An 18375-nucleotide genomic window follows, 5' to 3' on the forward strand; every position below is an offset into this window, starting at 1 on the left:
CAGTGCCCTTTGTGTTCAAAAAGTGAGTAACTGCGCATAATTCGCACTTGTTGGTAACATCCAATGGGAGCTCCATTCTCAACGGCTGCCAAGCCAAGACTGAGCACCTCAGTGTGGTGTGCGCATGTTTACAATCAGTGCGTGAAGCACTCTTCGTAACAGTGTGACCAACTGCCACACAAACAGAGTTCTGTACTTATAAAAAAAATAGGAGTCCTTACTTTTGGGATTATCCTTGTACATAGAACATGCAGTAAATGAATGCAAAGAATACTTTAGAGGTATCAGAATAAATGGAGAAGAAAGAATACCAATGCTAAGGTTTATGGATGACATGGGTGTGACAGCTCCCGATGAAAGAAATCTCCAAAGAATCTTACAAGTTACAACTGCGAAAATGAAATGAAATCTCTCTAAGCATTTGAAGTAATTTGCTGGAGACCTGTAAAAGATAGAATGGATAGATAAAACCACCCACAAGAACTGATGAAGAAAGGCCATTTAGAAGAACAACAAAACAAAGAAGACACAAGCACATGAGGATTTGTCTCCCAATATGACACAACCAGTTCCTTGCAAATGTTCTAGAAGGAACATTGCAAGGGAAGATATCCCAAGGGAGACTGTGAATGGCATTTTCAAAAGCTATACATAATACAAGAGTCTTTATGGAGAAATGAAGAAATTAGTTTCTAATAGGTGAAGATAGAGAGCTGTCAAACAGTCAAAATATTGATGATGAAGATGATGAAAATGAATTAAATTATATCTTTTCTCCTTAAAATTCCAAATGAATGATCAACTTCAAGGTTCAGTTTAGTAAAACAAAATTGTATATTTAACAAAGGTAGATAGAGGTGAATCATGAATCTTTGGCTTTCTAACATTACATATAACCAAGCCATGTTATAAAAATAATGTATCCAATATGCACCAACAATACAGATGCAAATACACAACAGATAACAAAATCTTATGAAAAGGATAGATTGTTATTCAGCGTATAGCAGAGATGTCGGGATGCAGATAGGCACAACAAAAAGACTATACAGCAAGAAAGCTTTTGGCCAAAAGACCTTCTTTCGTATTAAACAACACACACACACACACACACACACACACACACACACAACCATTCTCTCAGAGACAGTGACCATGTGTGCGTGAGTTACATTTGCACGAGCGTGTGTGACTGCCTCGGCAGCCAGAGACAGTGATCATGTGTGTGAGAGCTGCGTTTGTGTGTGTGTATGTGTGTGTTTGTTGTCTAATTCGAAGAAGGCCTTTTGGCCGAAAGCTTATGTGTTTAACAGTCTTCCTGTTGTACCTATCTGCGACCCAACATCTCCACTATATGGTGAGTAGCAACCTATCCTTTTTATAATACTATCATTATACCATCCTGGATTTTTCATTGTTTAATATAACAAAATCTGAAATGCTTCACATTTATCACAAAAATAATTATTTCAAAACAAAAATGTCACTTACATTTTGCTACAGTTTCTTCAATAAACTCTTCTTGTGTTTTAGGTGCCTGTGCAGCTTCATCCTGAACTTCAGCATCTTTCTTTCCATCCAAAATGGCATCAGTCTTACCCTCTTCAACACGTGCTTGTTGTTCTTGCTGGTAGAAGAATGTTACTAGTGCTTCCACGGCACTTTTGGTGTTATCTGGAAGTTATACACCACATTAGCACACAGAGAAAGGCCTTATTTTACTTTAAGTCATTAAGCACTGAAAGATAATTTTATGTTGTATACTTCTTAAATTTTCTTATGTAATACATATCAGTTTTCTCCTCATTGGTTTGTTATTTGTGGTATTTCATTAAAAATTTAGTCTCTAAGTCACTGATAACAATATTCAGTATCACACTTGCTAATTTGCACCCCAATGACGATAAGTTAACCACACGAAATATTAGTCCCTACCCTCCTTCAAAGACAGTGGTCACTGTGGAGCAGTATAGAAGTGGTACCTGGTGACCCTCCACTGCTGGTGTAAATCATGGCATATGAGCCAATCAGGGGTATGGAATCAGTGCAGTAAGATGGATCAATGTGGACGTGTGACATAATGTCAGAAACAAGCTATCATGTTTGGATGCGTCAATGACCACACTGTGAATGTAGCTGCCTGACTTATAAGTGTATAATGTGGAATGTCCAACTTATCTACAAGGAATGGCATAGCGATTGCAGCAGTGTAACATAGTGGTCAAAAAGCATCTTAACTAGCATGGATCAGAGACATGTCACACTTTGACAATCACAACTGTTTTTAACCATGACGGGAATTGCTGCTATCACTGGATGCAAGTCCATCTCAACAAGTTTCTGGGGAAACACTGCAAAGACAACTGCATACCTTGAATATCCGGAGTGAGGTACCTCACAAATGGCCACTGCAATTAATAAAATGGCCCAGCTGTTGTGCCATGGTCAAATGGATTTCACATTAAGAGGGGTAAGACGTCAAACAGGCTGACTTGGTGCAGGAGAGGCACTGTGATGAAGCAAGCTGGGATATTTTTACTTCCTCTCTTGTCTTGCCATCTGTCTCCTTAAACTCGTTTTTTCATTTTTGAATTATTTACCATTAACATACATGAATATAATCTGCATTTTCATACAAGAGAAAGATCGGCCCTCAGTTTTTTCGCAACTTAAATTCTATTGTTGACTTATAAACTAATATAAATCTGTACAATTCTATTGCTGACTTATAAACAAATATAAATCTGTACTAATTATTAACATTTGGAAGACGAAATGCTAATCTTAAACTATCTATTTGGCTCTCTTCAAAAACATGTTAGCAAAGCCAACCCTTAATTAATTCCAAAGTAATTAACAGTTTTGTCAAAAATATTGTTTGTGTAACAATATTTGTTAATTTCATGATTTAAACAAATAATTAGGCTAAACGCTTGTAGTAGAAGAAACTGTTAAAAAGAACCAATTTTTCAATGTATTCAGTTAATTTAAAAGTTAAGTTTTAATTGTAATTTCTATAAATTAAACTTCGAACAATGTGTAATTTCGGCCCCTATTATTGTGAGGACCCGACTTTTGGTCACGAGACAGTCAGTCCACGGTCGAATTTCAGATGAGAAACGTGGTGGTTAGAACAACAACAATGCTTCAACTTCACTGTGAAATAAGTGTAACACATTTAGGCTGTATGTAAAAACAATGACAGTGTCTGTTCCATATGTACCTGATTATTCCAAAAGAAATGTGAATTATGTGGTTATATTTTTATTGCTCATAGATATTCAACAGTAAACTATTGTAGCAGTATGTCGATTTTCGCCTTAAAACTACTAATGAGGCTTATGGAAAGTTTAAACAATAGCGCACCGGCCACATGTAACTGTGTATTATTGGGGGGTTATAACAGTGAAAGTTAAAGACTGTGAAACACAACTGTGAATCTGTCAGCTACATCATTTAAAGCAGTAAGCGTTGTTCTTTCACACCCCATTTTTCAGCCAGTGTAGCAACGCAGTAAGTTGACACCGAGAACGATCAACGAATAAAGAAAGCAGGGAACGTGGTCAAATGTGGTATTATATGTGGGCACAATAAACTAGAACTCATGAAATTTGACAGTGAAGTGTGAACACAGCAATTTACAGTGCAGTGATGCTACAGCCAATCAGCGCTTGGGTTTCATGGCCACAGTATGACAGCAGCCAATCAGTGAGCGGGTTCCATGGAAGCAGGCACAGTACAGGAGCAGCCAACAGCACGCAGGTATCCACAACTACATGGTATCATATAAATTCTTGCTTTTCCATGCAGTTGGCGAGCATCCTTGACCGATATTATGTGATCTAGGATATTCCGGATGGTTTTTTAGATTACCGAAATGTTACAGTTTTTCACGATTTTACCTATCCAGTCAGTAACTTCCTTAGTCAAATACAGGAAAATTTTCTATTTCACTGGCACTTGAGCATTGCTACGATTTCTACACAGTCTTAATGCTCTTTTTCCCTTGGTGAAAAAAATGACCATTCTTGAACAATGCACTGGTGAGATGTTTTAATTCTGCATCAAGCAGCTCTGGTTCGCAGATTTTCCTTGCTCTATCTGTCAACTTTTTATGATGATTTTTTTACAAATGGCCATTGATCACAGCAGCACATAAAGCTTCACATCTTCAAAGGACCAAACAACACAGACACTGGGCTGCAGCTGACAGAATGCAAGTAGAGCAGCCAACAAGCTGCAATTCTGCCTCTTTGCAACTGAAACAAGGTGTTGGTGCACTGAAGGGCCCATGTAATATGCAGTGTGGGGAGGGTACAGTTCAGGCCGGAAGTGGTTATGTGATGTTTTGTGCATCATAAGTTCAGACCACTCACTCACTCAGGTGAACATTAACCATGACATTTCTTCCAACATCACTGGTGATCAAATGCTGACTGTTATGGCATAAAGTCGAGTGCCAGCATGCCAGTCGGGAATTATAGAGAAGAGACGGCTGTGAGAGTAACTCAGCCAATTGCACAATGACCGACCACCACCTCTAGAATGACAACACAACAGCAGCGGCCCCTATGTGAAGAGGACATAAGTGCCATGCACACTTCGATAGCAGCTTCACTGTTAGCCACTTTGTTAGGAATCTCTATATGGCACAGACTTGTGTTTGTCTATTCTAAAGATGACTGATTATTTTGCATGTCGCCCTTTGTTTGCGACACATATCAAAGTTAAGTAATTGTCATTTCCTTTTGTAATAAAACACATTAATACAAGTTGTTTGAGTGTTTGCCTAGTGAAACGAGTATGCAGGATACCTAAACACAACAATGGTGACGAGGTGAACAAATATCATAGTGACAACTTCTTAACAGAGCCACACTGCCATAGATTGTGACTGTTTTTTGTTGTGGGCTTTTTGTTTTGCTGGTGCCTTAATTGTGCTCATCTTTTCTTTGCAGGGATGTGTTTACATGTTTTAACAGTGTCTCTTATAGTGTTTTCTCTATTCAGTATTTTCAGCTGGGTGTTGCAGAAATTTTCTTTACTTGCGTGCTTATTTTTACTGCTTGCACTTCCTGTTTCTTGCATTTGCCTATTCCAAAATTAGCAACCCCCCCTCCCCCAGGACTCAGACGCCTCAGCTGCAAGCAATACGTGCAACACAGCTAAAACAGACGTTTCAGTTTCAGACGCAACAGATTGCAACCCTTCCAAACACGGTACAGCAGTTACTTGCCAACCAAGCAACTAACGCAGTGCAACATGCAACAACTGTAGCTCCGAGTGCCATATGGCCTTTTCGCCAGTTTAGTGAAAACAAAGAGAAATGGCTCGAGTGGTTGCAACAGTATGAAGCCCACATAATTGATTCACAAAGTGTCAGGTACTGTGAAACTACATTACTTTTTGTCGACGGTAGGAAGTGCCCTTTCATCTCATTCAAAAATTGTTCCCTACCACCACTCCAATGAACTTTCCTATGATCAGGTTGTAAGTTCTCTAACTGACTACCATGACCAACAAGTGAATGTGGTGGCAGCTAGGTACCAATTTTTTCATTGCAACAAAAGGTCAGAACAAACTTATCATGAGTGTGTAACATATGCAGAGTATGACGAGGAAATGCAAATTCAAATGCACTTATGGTGCTTTATATTCAGATGTTATGATGCGTTATGCGATTGTGTAGAATGTAACTGATGTCAACCTTAGAGAACAGATTTTGAAACAGTCAGATCCATCATTTCATCACACAGTGCAAATTCTCGATTGGTATGATTCAGGTGCCGTAGCGACTGATAAATCTGAGCAGCCACCAATTTGTCACATTGAGTCATCCCTTGCTCATGACTGGCTCAGTAGGCAGCAACAGCACCAAGCCACTTTAACTGTTCTCTCAACAGGCAGCTACATCGGTGAATAGAATTAAGTCCTGCCCTCGGTGCTATTCCCGGCACAAATGCCAGAATTTCCAGTCAAGGCAAGCACAGTGTTACGCTTTTGGAAAGAAAGGTCACGTACAATCTGTATGTTTGCAACAGAACAAACATAAGAATTCTCTCCACTCACAAAAATCTTGTCACAGGCCCATGTAATCAAAGCAGGGTATTCAAAACCTGCTGCAGGAATTAGCAAAACTAGTAAGCAAACAGTTTTTTCAGTGCTACACCAGTCCAACAAATTTTTTGTTTATTTGCATCTTAGGGGAAAATGTGTGTAATTTAAGTTAGACATGGGTGTGTCTGTTACAATGCTGAATCGTAACACATATGAACTATTAGGCTCCCCACGCCTGTCTAAAACTAGCACACACCAGTCGACTCATAATGGACAAGACATTCCCATTCTCAGAAAGCGTATTTGCCTGCCATGTATCGTTCGCAAATGCGAACTGTGACTTTCACTGTGCTACAATCACGCGACTGTGAGAACATATTTGGCCTTGATTTATTTGATTTGTTTGGCTTTCAAATTCAATTCAGGATTACGTGTTCTCACTGAGCTAAAGACAGTGTAGCTAGCTTGCTGAAAGAATTCAATGAACTGTTTTCTGAAGGCAAGGCTAACAATTTTGTTGCACATATTACTATGAAAGACAACACTCAGCTGCAATTTTGCTGGGTCATAACTGTTCCCATTGCATTATGGGACAAAGTGGCTGCTGAACTTAAAGAATTGCAAGATAGCAGAGTTACTGCACCCATAAAAGCTAGTCAATGGGCAAGTCCACTGGTTTTGCTCCCCAAACGCATTTGCCTCTGTGTTGACTTCAAGTCTGCAGCCAACCCACAAACTGTGATTGATACTTACCCGTTGTCACACCCAGAGGATCTCATGGACAGGTTAGGTGCTGGTATCTACTTTTCAAAAATTGATTTGCACGACGAATATCTTCAAATACCACTAGATGAAGAATCTCAAACCGTGTGTGTTGTGAACACTCATTTGAGCTTGTTTAAATATTTGCATTTGCCTTTTGGCAGTGCTTCCGCACTTGCCATTTCCTAATGGTCTTTGGAACAGCTGACTGCCCAAGCACCAAACTGTTCAAACTATTTGGACGATATTTTCATAGCAGGTCGTACAGCTCAAGAACACATTGCAAATTTGCATGCTTTTTTTCGTGCGTTATCTGACGCAGGGCTCCAATGCAGAGTAGACATGTGTGATTTTTTAAAAATTGAATTGCAATATCTTGGTCACGTCATAAACAGTCAAGATGTACATACTCTTCAGTCACATTTGTTAGCCATACATGACCTGCCAGTTCCTTGCAATGTCACAGAATTGCAGTCAGTTTCAGGGAAAATGAACTATTATATTCGGTTCATACCGAATGCTGCACAAATCGCAGGTTCATTGCATCACATGTGTCCCAAGGAAGTCCCCTTTGTTTGGACAGATGAGTGGAAACTTTTCAAAAATTTAAAGATGCATTGCTCTGTGATTGATGCTTGGTTCACTTTGATCCTGACAAACGAGATGTGTTGCAAATTGACGCTTCATCGTATGGAATCAGTGCAGTGCTTTCGCTCAGATTTGGTGATAAAGACAGGCCTATTGCTTCTGCATCAAAAGTGTTGTCTAAACCTCAGTGTAACGATTGATAAGTAGAGAAAGAGGCATTGGCTATTGTCTATGATGTCAACAAATTCTACCATTATTTCCACGGCAGAAATTTCTTCTTAGTAATGGGTCACAAGCCATTGCAGTCCTTGTTTCATCCAATGAATCCAGCTCCTGTACGAACTGCCCAAAAATTGCAAAGGGGGGCTTTGTAGTCTCAATACCAGTACGAGGTTGTGTATCGTCCGACAGCTCAACATGGTAATTCGGATGTACTTCCACATCTTCCGATTGGCCCTGATTCAAACTTTGACGCATCTGCTGCATCTTGTTGTCACATCGATGCTCACAATTCTGAATTTCTTCAGTCCTTTCCTCTGAACTATAGGAAAATTGCAAAGGCCACGGAAGCTGATTCAGATTTGAATTTTTTAGTACCGTACATTTGCACATCTTGGCCTCGCTCATTGCATAGCATAAAGCACTCTTTAGTTCGCTGATACTTTGCACGCTGGCATGGCCTCGCTATACAGAAAGGTGTGATTCTTGTTCAAAATGAGAGTGGAAAGTCACGTGTGTTAATCCCCAAAGCTTTGCAAAAAGAAAGTGTTGCAGTTACTTCACCAAGGACACTGGGGGACTGTTCGTACGAAACAGTTAGCGTGTTGTCACAGTGTCACGAATGTGTGGAAAATCAACCGCTCCACCACAAAAATTCTCTACTTTGCCTTAGTCGCAATCACCATGGCAACATGTGCACATAAACTTTGTGGGACCTTTTACGAACATATGTTAGCTGATTGTGATAGACTCTTATAACAAGTTTCCTTTTGCTATGCCAATGAACTCAACAATGTCACATAGCACAGTCCAAGCGTTGTCCTCTATATTTTGCCTTGAAGGTCTGCCTGAAGTCATAGTGTTGGACAATGGCCCTCAGTTCACGTCAAATAAATTTGAAACATTCTGTGAATGCAATAGCTCACAGCATCTAACTAGTGCACTGTTCCATTAACAGTCAAATTGCAAAGCAGAACATTTTATCAGAATCTTCAGCAGCAGAAGGACAAACTTCACACCACACACACCAGGGATCAAGAACTGCACCTGTTTCTCACCTCCTATTGTTCGCATCCACGAGGTGGACCATCACCAGCGGAATTGCTTCATGGCCGCCGCCATCAGACACTGCTCCACCCTCCTCAGCATCCGGCGCCGAAGGAATGCCGCAAGTATTGCTTTGCACTGCATGATATTGTTTTTCAAGATTTTTAGCAGCAGCAGACAGTGGGTGCGAGACGAGATCCTTCGTCGACTTGGTGCATGTATGTGTAGCATTTCATGCCTAGACGGATTGCAGGGTCAACATTATGATCAAATTCGCCCCCGACATGTGCACGATGATCCTTCTGTACCTCTTCCCCCAGATTCACGGATCCTGAGGACAGTGCGACCACAACAGCCACCAGAGGGTGTCATCACGACACCATGGGACAACCCCATGGAGACGGAGCGTTTGCCTCCTCTTGTCCTACCGAGGGAGCTGGACACACCCATGCTGCAGCAGCCAACGCCTTCTAAATCTTGATATGGGCCTCAGGATGTGGACGCCTAGCCTTCTGGTTGTTTTCTGGGGGATGTTTCCACCAGAGCAAAGGCCAGATGGCGTGGTATAACCGGAAGTCTGAGGTCCCCGCTCCCCACTGTCAAGGTCTATATACAACCTCGGCCGATAACTTTGGGGAGGGCGGCTCTGTATGTTACAGCATAAAGTCAAGCACTGGCATGGCAGTCAGGAATGGTAGAGAAGAGATGGCTGTGAGAAGAAGTCAGCCAATCGCACAATGACCAACCTCCGTCCAGGATGACAACGTGACAGCAGCGGCCCCTATGTAAAGAAGACATAAGCACCACGGCCGACTGGTGGCAGCACACTTCGATAGCAGCAGCTTCAATGTTAGCCACTTTGTTAGGAATCTCTATGTGGCACAGACTTGTGTTTGTCTATTCTGAAGAAAACTGATTATTTTACATGTCGCCCCTTTGCATGTGACTCACATCAAAGTTAAGTAACTGTAACAGCCTTTTGTAATAAAACTCATTAATACGAGTTGTTTGATTGTTTGTCTAGCGAACCAAGTATGCAGGATACCTAAACATAACACTGATCTTTCTCTTTCATCTTCATTATTAGTAAATTGTAGACATTATTGACTTCCAAGGTGATAACAGCCATGTTCACAGGGCTGTATACATTTGTTCTTGGTTTGACTAACACTTAGCACCCTATTGCATCTTGAATGGCCCACTAAATCATCCAATTCCAACCTCAAAGAAAGTATCTGCACTATCTGCAGTAGCGTGTGATACAGAGCAGTCCCAGAATTCGGTAGCTCTGTAGGATCTGAATATCAATGCGTGGCTTCAGCTGGGTAGGCATGCCTGGAGAAATATGTGGACATACTTCCTCATCTAACAGGTCATTATCAAGGTTAGAGGCAATGTTAAACAGTATTAGTGTGATACCTCCAGATGGTGACTAATTTTTTGGTCCTGCATACTTACTTCTCTTTGAATGTATTTGCATTGTGAAATGAAAAATAGTTGAAAGAAAGTATTTACATTAAGATCTCAATGAGTTTTATTATTGTCCCATCTAGAATATTTTGTGTGGAAGTATTTTTTTCCACATATCAGCTGACTGGTTAATGGGGATGTTTATATAAAAATTAGTAATTTAAGGGAGGAAAAACTTGCTCCATTTGGAATAATGGTACCTAATGTTTAATCAATTCGCTATTATTCTTAATAGCGCACTTTATACGTTGCAGATCATGAGTTTGCCACATGGAGTTCAATATCTTTTATACTCAGTGCATGTTTTAGTTTCTACTATGTTTTTTCCAAGATTAACTGTAGAATTTTACAGGTGTAATCACTAATGAAATTCATAACATGTCAGTAAATACTGCTACAGCACAGAGTAATATGGGTTCCAAGTTATAAATTATGTAACAGAGTTCAACCACCTTGACGTAAAATAGGCTGGTTATGCCATGACAAGTGGCGGACCAGGAAGCACAGTAATGCAAGACAGACAGGCAGCACAGTCTGCAACTCTGCAGTGGCTGAGTGAGAGAGAGCATACATACATAGCAGGAAAACTGAAAAGGACAGTGACTAAGCAAAATAACACGCACACTAGTTCGTACGACAGAATGCCGCAAGAAGCAATAGCCATGGCTAGGGAAAACATTCATAGACCAATTTAACAAGCTACTAAGAGAGAGTTAAGGCAACAGCAGCAGAATAATGAGGTCACATGTGGTCATCACTAGTAACCGAATGTCAAAGAACTAAGGAGAGCTCTTTAAATACTGGAACCCAGCTCCAAGTAAGATAGCATGGTTCAGGTCAATGGGAACAATGGAGTCCGTGTCAATGACGTTCCATTCCATGACCATGTTGTTTTAGCAAGTCTTGTCTAAGATCAACCAGTGCAGTACCAGCCAGCTGTGGAATGCCACAGAGCTGAACTCCACTGACAAACTTCAAGCTGTGTCACACCAACCACTACTGTTGGGAGAGCTGATTAACTACCAGCAGCGCAGTACCAGGTGCTGTACTCTCTGAGTGTGGGACGGAAGATGACAACCAGCCTAGCAGTACTGGATTCAACACCTGCTGCCTACCACACCACGGATGTGGTGGTCCAGGGAAGAAAAGGTATGGAGTGGGCACGAATACACTCTCTCAGCCAGTAGCAGCTATCCATGCTGTACCAGGATGGGCTAAACATCTGTATCGGCACAAGAGGAACGTCGTCTCGCTAGATGCAGGCGCATGCACTGGCGCAGCGTTCGACACTGAGATTCTGTCCGTGACCAGGGCAGGAGGCAATACAGCCAACAGTGCATCACCCTTCGTAAAGTTGTCACAATAAATGATTCACTGAACTCATGTTTTCTTAGTGTCATGAGCGCTTCCAGACAATTCCTGACATTGTCCAAAGGTGTCATCTGCTCGGACCCTCTGTAATACTTATAATTTACTGACCAACATTTTCATTTTTTAAAATAGTTTCTACCATAAGATAAAAAATAAGAAATTAAAAATGGAAGTAGTTTCAAATAAATCTATGGGAAATAAGATATATCACAGAACAATGATTGTCTTGAATCTGCAGACACAGTTATTCTTATTTCAAATGAAACCAGGAAGACAGCAAAGAGCTTTTGTTAGAAACAGTAAGTGTAGTGGGCAGAAAAATGTAAAGTTGTGCATGTGTTAACTACAGGGCCAAAGAGCAAAGGGTGGGAACAAAACATCAAAAAAATAGTGAGATGCTTTTAAGAAAATGACAAAGAAAGTAGGACAGAAGAAGATTAATTAGAATATTTCAAGCAACAAAAAACTCAAACTACTAATCACAATACAGTTAAAAACAGGAGAGGAAAGGAAAAAACGGCCTGAACTAATTGATGAAACGAAGAGGAAAGAAAAAGAACAAGTAGTAATGACATTTTATGGAAGAAACAGAGAGGCGAGGGGGTGGGGGGAGAAGTAGGTTGGCTGTGTTGTTTACATAGCTGTGGGGTTTTTGGGCATATCATCATCTCTTTGCACTTATAGAAATATAAATCACTTTTAAATTTGTGTTTTCAAATATTGTATCTATTTGTTACACAGCGTGCACTTTATTCTAAAACAGAAAAATATAGGACAGTGCTACAAAAAGTATGCTGAGGAGAAGCAACAGGTCATTTCACTGCAGTGTACACAATCCAAATTTAATGTTTCATTTGAGAACCATATTAAATATGCATTGGTAATCACGTATAGACTATAAACATCGTGTAACAGCATCGGAAATCTCAGTCAGCATTAACTTTTGATAGAATGTATTGGTGGTTGTAAATGAATTTTGACAGAGCTTGGTAAGCCAAAGTGATGCTTTATGGTGTCATACTTGCGTGCACACATACAGATACCAAGATGAATGTAATGTTCAGTTCATGAGTGGCCCTGTGCCCTCAGTCAGACACAAATAATCAAAACTAGAAATAAGTGTGGCTCTGTTGTCTTAAGTCAAACCAAAGCAACTGCATATAGAACTTGGTGAAGCATATTTATAAGAACCACAACACCACCAACAGTGTTAGTCAAAGCAGAATGACTGTTCCCGCATACACCCAAACCTTTTACTGAAGAAATTAACTTTGAAAGGCGGATTTCAATGAGTTTCCATTTATATTCAAAAGTGCAGAATCTAAATAGTTTCACATGTTGTTCTTTGTCTTTTTGTTTCTTGTAGAATGTGGTTTTTTATAAATTTCAAATTTTCTTTCATTATATAAAATGTTCTAGGCTAACAGAATACTCAGACACAAATAACATTTATTTGCATGTGTATCTGGGGGGGGGGGGGGGGGGGGGGGGGGAGGTGAGAGAGAGACCCACATCAGATAACTCATTACCTACCAGACACTCTTCAGGCTGGGTGACCAAATAGAGAATGACATGAAATGTCCCAGAGTATTTGGAAAGGGAACTCCCTGAAGGATCAAATCTGTGTGTCAATATAAAAAATTAAAAATGCAACTCAGACTGCAACCCTCAAATTTTGCAGACAGTAGTGTTTATTCCCAAGCGTCTCTCTTGCTTGCCCTGCAACTTTTGCTTTTTTCCAATGAACAGAACGTTGTCCAAAATTACTCATGGTACAAGAAAAACTTCAGATATTAAAAAAAAGGAAGCTGGAGGACACAAACAGTTACATTCCATGTTAGGAGTTGAGCAATATTTTTTGCCTGCAGTAACTGAACAGCAATTTCTAATATTCATTACAATCAATAATAACTAATTTACTGTGAAGATATAAGATACTATCACATCTTTTACAAACTTTCTGTTTGTTGTCTTAGAATTCAACTGATACTTACAGTGAAAAACATTATCTGGTCCAGCAGGGGCTCTTGCTTCAAAAAGAATTTTTCTGTTCTCAGTATTATGTTCCACCAAATTGGTTAGGAAAAGAAGAGACTGCAATAAAATAGCATGTTACTTTGTCAGTAAATTAAAATTAACATTCTATGACAACGCCTAAATAATTATGTAATATCGGAAAACTAGAAGAGTATTAAACTGTTTGTAATAGTAGTAAGATAAATCACATAAAACCCCGAGTTATCTCGTTTTTATTATTTTGACATAAGCTCAAAATTCTGAGTATACTTGGGCAATTAAAAGATTTTTAAAAACACTAATAGCTGTTTTAGCACTGATAGTTAAATGTTCAGCCACTACAGAGCATCTGGCCCTACATATGTAACGTGACAGTTGTGTTTTGGTTGATGTGATTGTGTGCAGCTTTGGACACTTGACAACAAAATGCATGTTTTCAGCCTCTATTCTGCATTGTTGTTTAGGCAATGCTTTCAAAAATGAGTGGCTGTAATGATCCTGAGTTTGACATTGCATTCAGCGGTTAAGAAAGTGAAAAAGAATATGATGTTACTTCCTTAGAGACAATGTTATGACGGTTCATCAATTGAGTGACTAGTGGTCTACAGTGGCATGGGATAAGTACATTCATTGTGCTCCAACCAGCTCCTACAAGATTTATGTTCACAGGAAACTGTTGTGAAATACACACTTAGACTTCATAGTTTCATATTTACACGGAAATTACAAAATGACTTCACATTTCAAGATATTTTCATCAAGCCCAGTGCACGAGTATAACTGGGATATTATTACTGGTGATCTTCAAAGTTTTATATCTTGAGCTTCAAAAGCTATTTTTATAGTCTATATGTAATGCATTTATTGTAGTATGTTTTTCATTAACAAAACAAATATTACTTTTTAGAACATAATTTGAACAAAAAGTAATCAATATGTTACAGTCTTAATGTTTAATATGAAGTCTTATGAACACTTACCAGAACAAGCAATTCAAATTTCTTTTCTTCAGGTACATAGTTTGGCAACTGCAGCATTATGTGTAAGCTTGCATCAATTGCACCATGCCTTCTACCAATTAAAGTGCTTCCAAATGCTGTAACATATTATAATACTTTAAGGCTTGTTGCTCTTGATATTTAGTGGTTTACAAACTTTATGTATAAGTCTGAGGAAAAATTCTTTATGAAATGTTCTCTCATTGATTAACCCAACATCATGGATGCTACACATTCATAAAACTAGTCATATGTATGGTGGGAGGGGGGGGCGAGGGGGGGGAGAGAGAGAGAGAGAGAGAGAGAGAGAGAGAGAGAGAGAGAGAGGAGGGGGGAGAGGAAGAAGGGAGAGTGGGGGGAGAGGAAGACTGAGAGGAAGAAAGGAGAGGGCGAGAGAGGGCGAGAGAGGGAGAGGGCGAGAGAGGGCGAGAGGGCGAGAGAGGGCGAGAGAGGGCGAGAGGGCGAGAGAGGGCGAGAGGGCGAGAGAGGGAGAGGGCGAGAGAGGGAGAGGGCGAGAGAGGGAGAGGGCGAGAGAGGGAGAGGGCGAGAGAGGGAGAGGGCGAGAGAGGGAGAGGGCGAGAGAGGGAGAGGGCGAGAGAGGGAGAGGGCGAGAGAGGGAGAGGGCGAGAGAGGGAGAGGGCGAGAGAGGGAGAGGGCGAGAGAGGGAGCGGGCGGGATAGAGGGGAGCGGGCGGGAGAGAGGGGGGTGCAGGAGAGGGGGGAGTGAGTAAGGGGAGAGGGGCGGGAGAGGGGGGAGTGAGTGAGGGGAGAGGGGGCAGGAGATAGAGGGGGTGGGAGGAAGAGGGGAAGGAGAGAGTGGGTGAGAGGGAGAGGGTGGAGAAGAGAGGAGTAGAGAGGGAGAAAGAGGGGTGTGAGAGAGGGTTTGTGAGAGAGGGGCTGGAGAGAGGCAGAGGGGGGAGAGAGGCAGAGGGGGGAGAGAGGCAGAGGGGGGAGAGAGGCAGAGGGGGGAGAGAGGCAGAGGGGGGAGAGAGGCAGAGGGGGGAGAGAGGCAGAGGGGGGAGAGAGGCAGAGTGGGGAGAGAGGCAGAGGGGGGAGCGGGATTGGGGGAGGGGGAAAGAGGGAGAGGTGCTGCGAGGGAGAGGGGTGTGGGGGAGTGGGATTGGTGGAGAGGGGTGTGGGGGAGAGGGGGGAGTGGGATTGGATGGAGAGGGGGTGTGAGGGAGAGTGGGGAGATAGGGGGAGGGGGAGTGAGGGGGCAGAAATCGGGGGAGAGGGGGAGGAGGGAGGGGGAGGAGGAGGGAGGGAGTTGGGGTAGAGAGAGTTGGTGGGGGTGAGAGTTGGTGGGGGAGAGAGAGTTGGTGGGGGAGAGTTGGAGGGGAGGGAGTTGGGGGGAGGGAGTTGGGGGGGGTAGTTGGGGGAGGGAGTTGGGGGGAGGGAGTTGGGGGGAGGGAGTTGGGGGGAGGGAGTTGGGGGGGAGGGAGTTGGGGGGGAGGGAGTTGGGGGGAGAGAGTTGGGGGGGAGAGAGTTGGGGGGGGGGAGAGTTGGGGGGAGAGAGTTGGGGGGGAGAGAGTTGGGGGGAGAGAGTTGGGGGGGAGAGAGTTGGGGGGGAGAGAGTTGGGGGGGAGAGAGTTGGGGGGGAGAGAGTGGGGGGGAGAGAGTTGGGGGGGAGAGAGTTGGGGGGGAGAGAGTTGGGGGGGAGAGAGTTGGGGGGGAGAGAGTTGGGGGGGAGAGAGTTGGGGGGGAGAGAGTTGGGGGGGAGAGAGTTGGGGGGGGAGAGAGTTGGGGGGGGAGAGAGTTGGGGGGGGAGAGAGTTGGGGGGGAGAGAGTTGGGGGGGAGAGAGTAGGGGGGAGAGAGTAGGGGGGGAGAGAGTAGGGGGGGAGAGAGTAGGGGGGAGAGAGTAGGGGGAGGAGAGTGATGGGGGGGAGAGAGTAGGGGGAGGAGAGTGATGGGGGGGAGAGTGATGGGGGGGAGAGTGATGGGGGGGAGAGTGATGGGGGGGAGAGTGATGGGGGGGAGAGTGATGGGGGGGAGAGTGATGGGGGGGAGAGTGATGGGGGGGAGAGTGATGGGGGGGAGAGTGATGGGGGGGAGAGTGATGGGGGGAAGAGTGATGGGGGGGAGAGTGAGTGAGTCGTTAGCACATGTATATGGTAGCTCATGGATTTGCATTTTTCTCTCAACAGAACTCTAACAGGACTAAATTGTTCCACCAATGGGGCCAAACATCGCAATCAGGTCACAGTGCCATGAAAATGCTGCATGTGTAGTCTACAGACTTACTATAATGGATTAAGTTTAAGTTCAGTACAAGCAGATCATAGTTATTTTGTTTACATGGACACTACAAACATGAACCCTGACCACAATTACCAATTTTGAGGGAAGAAAATAAATTTAAAAAACTGAAATTTTTAATAAACAGTGTATTCTAAAATTTAATATAAATTATGTGCGTCTTTCAAAACATAAACTATTTTTTGGAAACATCTCAGAAGAATTGCATGGCTACTCATTATATTTCATTTTTTTTAAAACAAAATGTTATACGATTAACCTTCGTAACAGGTAAGGTCAGTGTTGTTTCTCTCTTTCTACTATTTGGATGCTTTTTTTGTTTTTTAAAACAATGCCTTGTAAAGTCATATTAGAATATGCAAGGGTCTGCAGTGTGGTGATAATTTATCCCATCATTTATTTCCACAACTGTCAACATCATGTGCCTACGTAAATAATGTTGTAACTTATATACGAAGTCTGTTCAAAAAATTCCAGAATTCTGTCCATAAAATTTTTCTACACTTACCATTTACTTACTGTGCGTGGTCTCCCTCAAAATACTCTCTTCTACCATTGATACATTGCTCCCAACACTGTTTCCACTTCCGGAAGCAGTCTTGGTACACCTCTTGATGGAGCACGCAAAGTACTACTCGCAAATTTTCTTTTATCTCGTCCATCACTGAAAATCTTTGGTTTTGAAATGGATTTTCCAACTTTGGAAACAAAAAAAGTCCTCAGGGGCCATGTCTGGAGAGTACAAATAATGAGGCACCAACGTGATTTCGTTTTTTGTGCAATAGTCACACAACAACAAGGATATGTGGGTGCATTATCAAGATGCAAGAACCATGAATCGTCTGGCCACATTTCAAGCCGTTTCTTTGTCACAATTTCTTGCAGGTGTCGCAACACGTCCCAATAGCACCATCGATTAACATTTTGACCCTATGGCACAAATTTGTGATGAAATAGTATTCCAAAGTCAAAGAAAACTATCACCATGGCTTTGAAATTTGACATGACCTGACAAGCTTTTTTTGGTCATGGATAAACTTTCCCAACCCACTGTGAAGAATGAACCTAACTCTCATCTTCATAACCATAGACCCACATCTCATCACCAGTTATGATTCTCTTAAGGAACACCTCATTCTCATATGTGCGATCCATTAGCTCTTCACAGATTGTGAGGCGAAGGTCTTTCTTGGGATTAACTTGGCAGCAACATGATGCATTTCAAGATTTCATGACATTATCCAATTGAAATGTTACATTCTGCAATCTCTCTCTGACAGTCAGGCTTTGATTGGCATGCACAATTTCATTGATGATCCTGAATGTGTGCCATTGGTAGATTTCGAAGAGTGTTCTGAATGAGGGTCATCTTTAACTCCATCCGGCCATTTTTAAAATGTGTGAACCATAAATAACACCACGTACAGCTTAAGCACTCATCCCTGTAGGATTCTTGAATCATTTGGTGTGCCTCTTTACAGGTTTCCTCGAGTTTCATGCAAAATATAATGCAGTTGCGTTGCTCCTCTAACTCTGCCATCTCAAAATTTACAAGCTGTGAAACACAACTTTTTACTCAATACAGCACTGA

General features: G+C 42.0%; 1 protein-coding gene across 3 annotated transcripts in view; it reads right to left on the reverse strand.

The window, feature by feature from the left end:
• LOC126253000 (protein wings apart-like) overlaps positions 1–18375 on the reverse strand; it is a 96472-nt gene that overhangs the window by 29178 nt on the left and 48919 nt on the right. For all 3 annotated transcript variants that reach the window (XM_049954039.1, XM_049954059.1, XM_049954050.1), the window contains exons 8-10: positions 14511–14626; positions 13509–13608; positions 1492–1674 (exon numbers count right to left, since the gene is read on the reverse strand). In XM_049954039.1, coding sequence (XP_049809996.1) covers positions 1492–1674; positions 13509–13608; positions 14511–14626 — 399 coding nt within the window. The remainder of the gene's footprint in view (positions 1–1491; positions 1675–13508; positions 13609–14510; positions 14627–18375) is intronic.

This window comes from Schistocerca nitens, chromosome 1 (genome assembly GCF_023898315.1).
Source record: "Schistocerca nitens isolate TAMUIC-IGC-003100 chromosome 1, iqSchNite1.1, whole genome shotgun sequence".
NCBI classification, from domain to species: Eukaryota; Metazoa; Arthropoda; class Insecta; order Orthoptera; family Acrididae; genus Schistocerca; species Schistocerca nitens.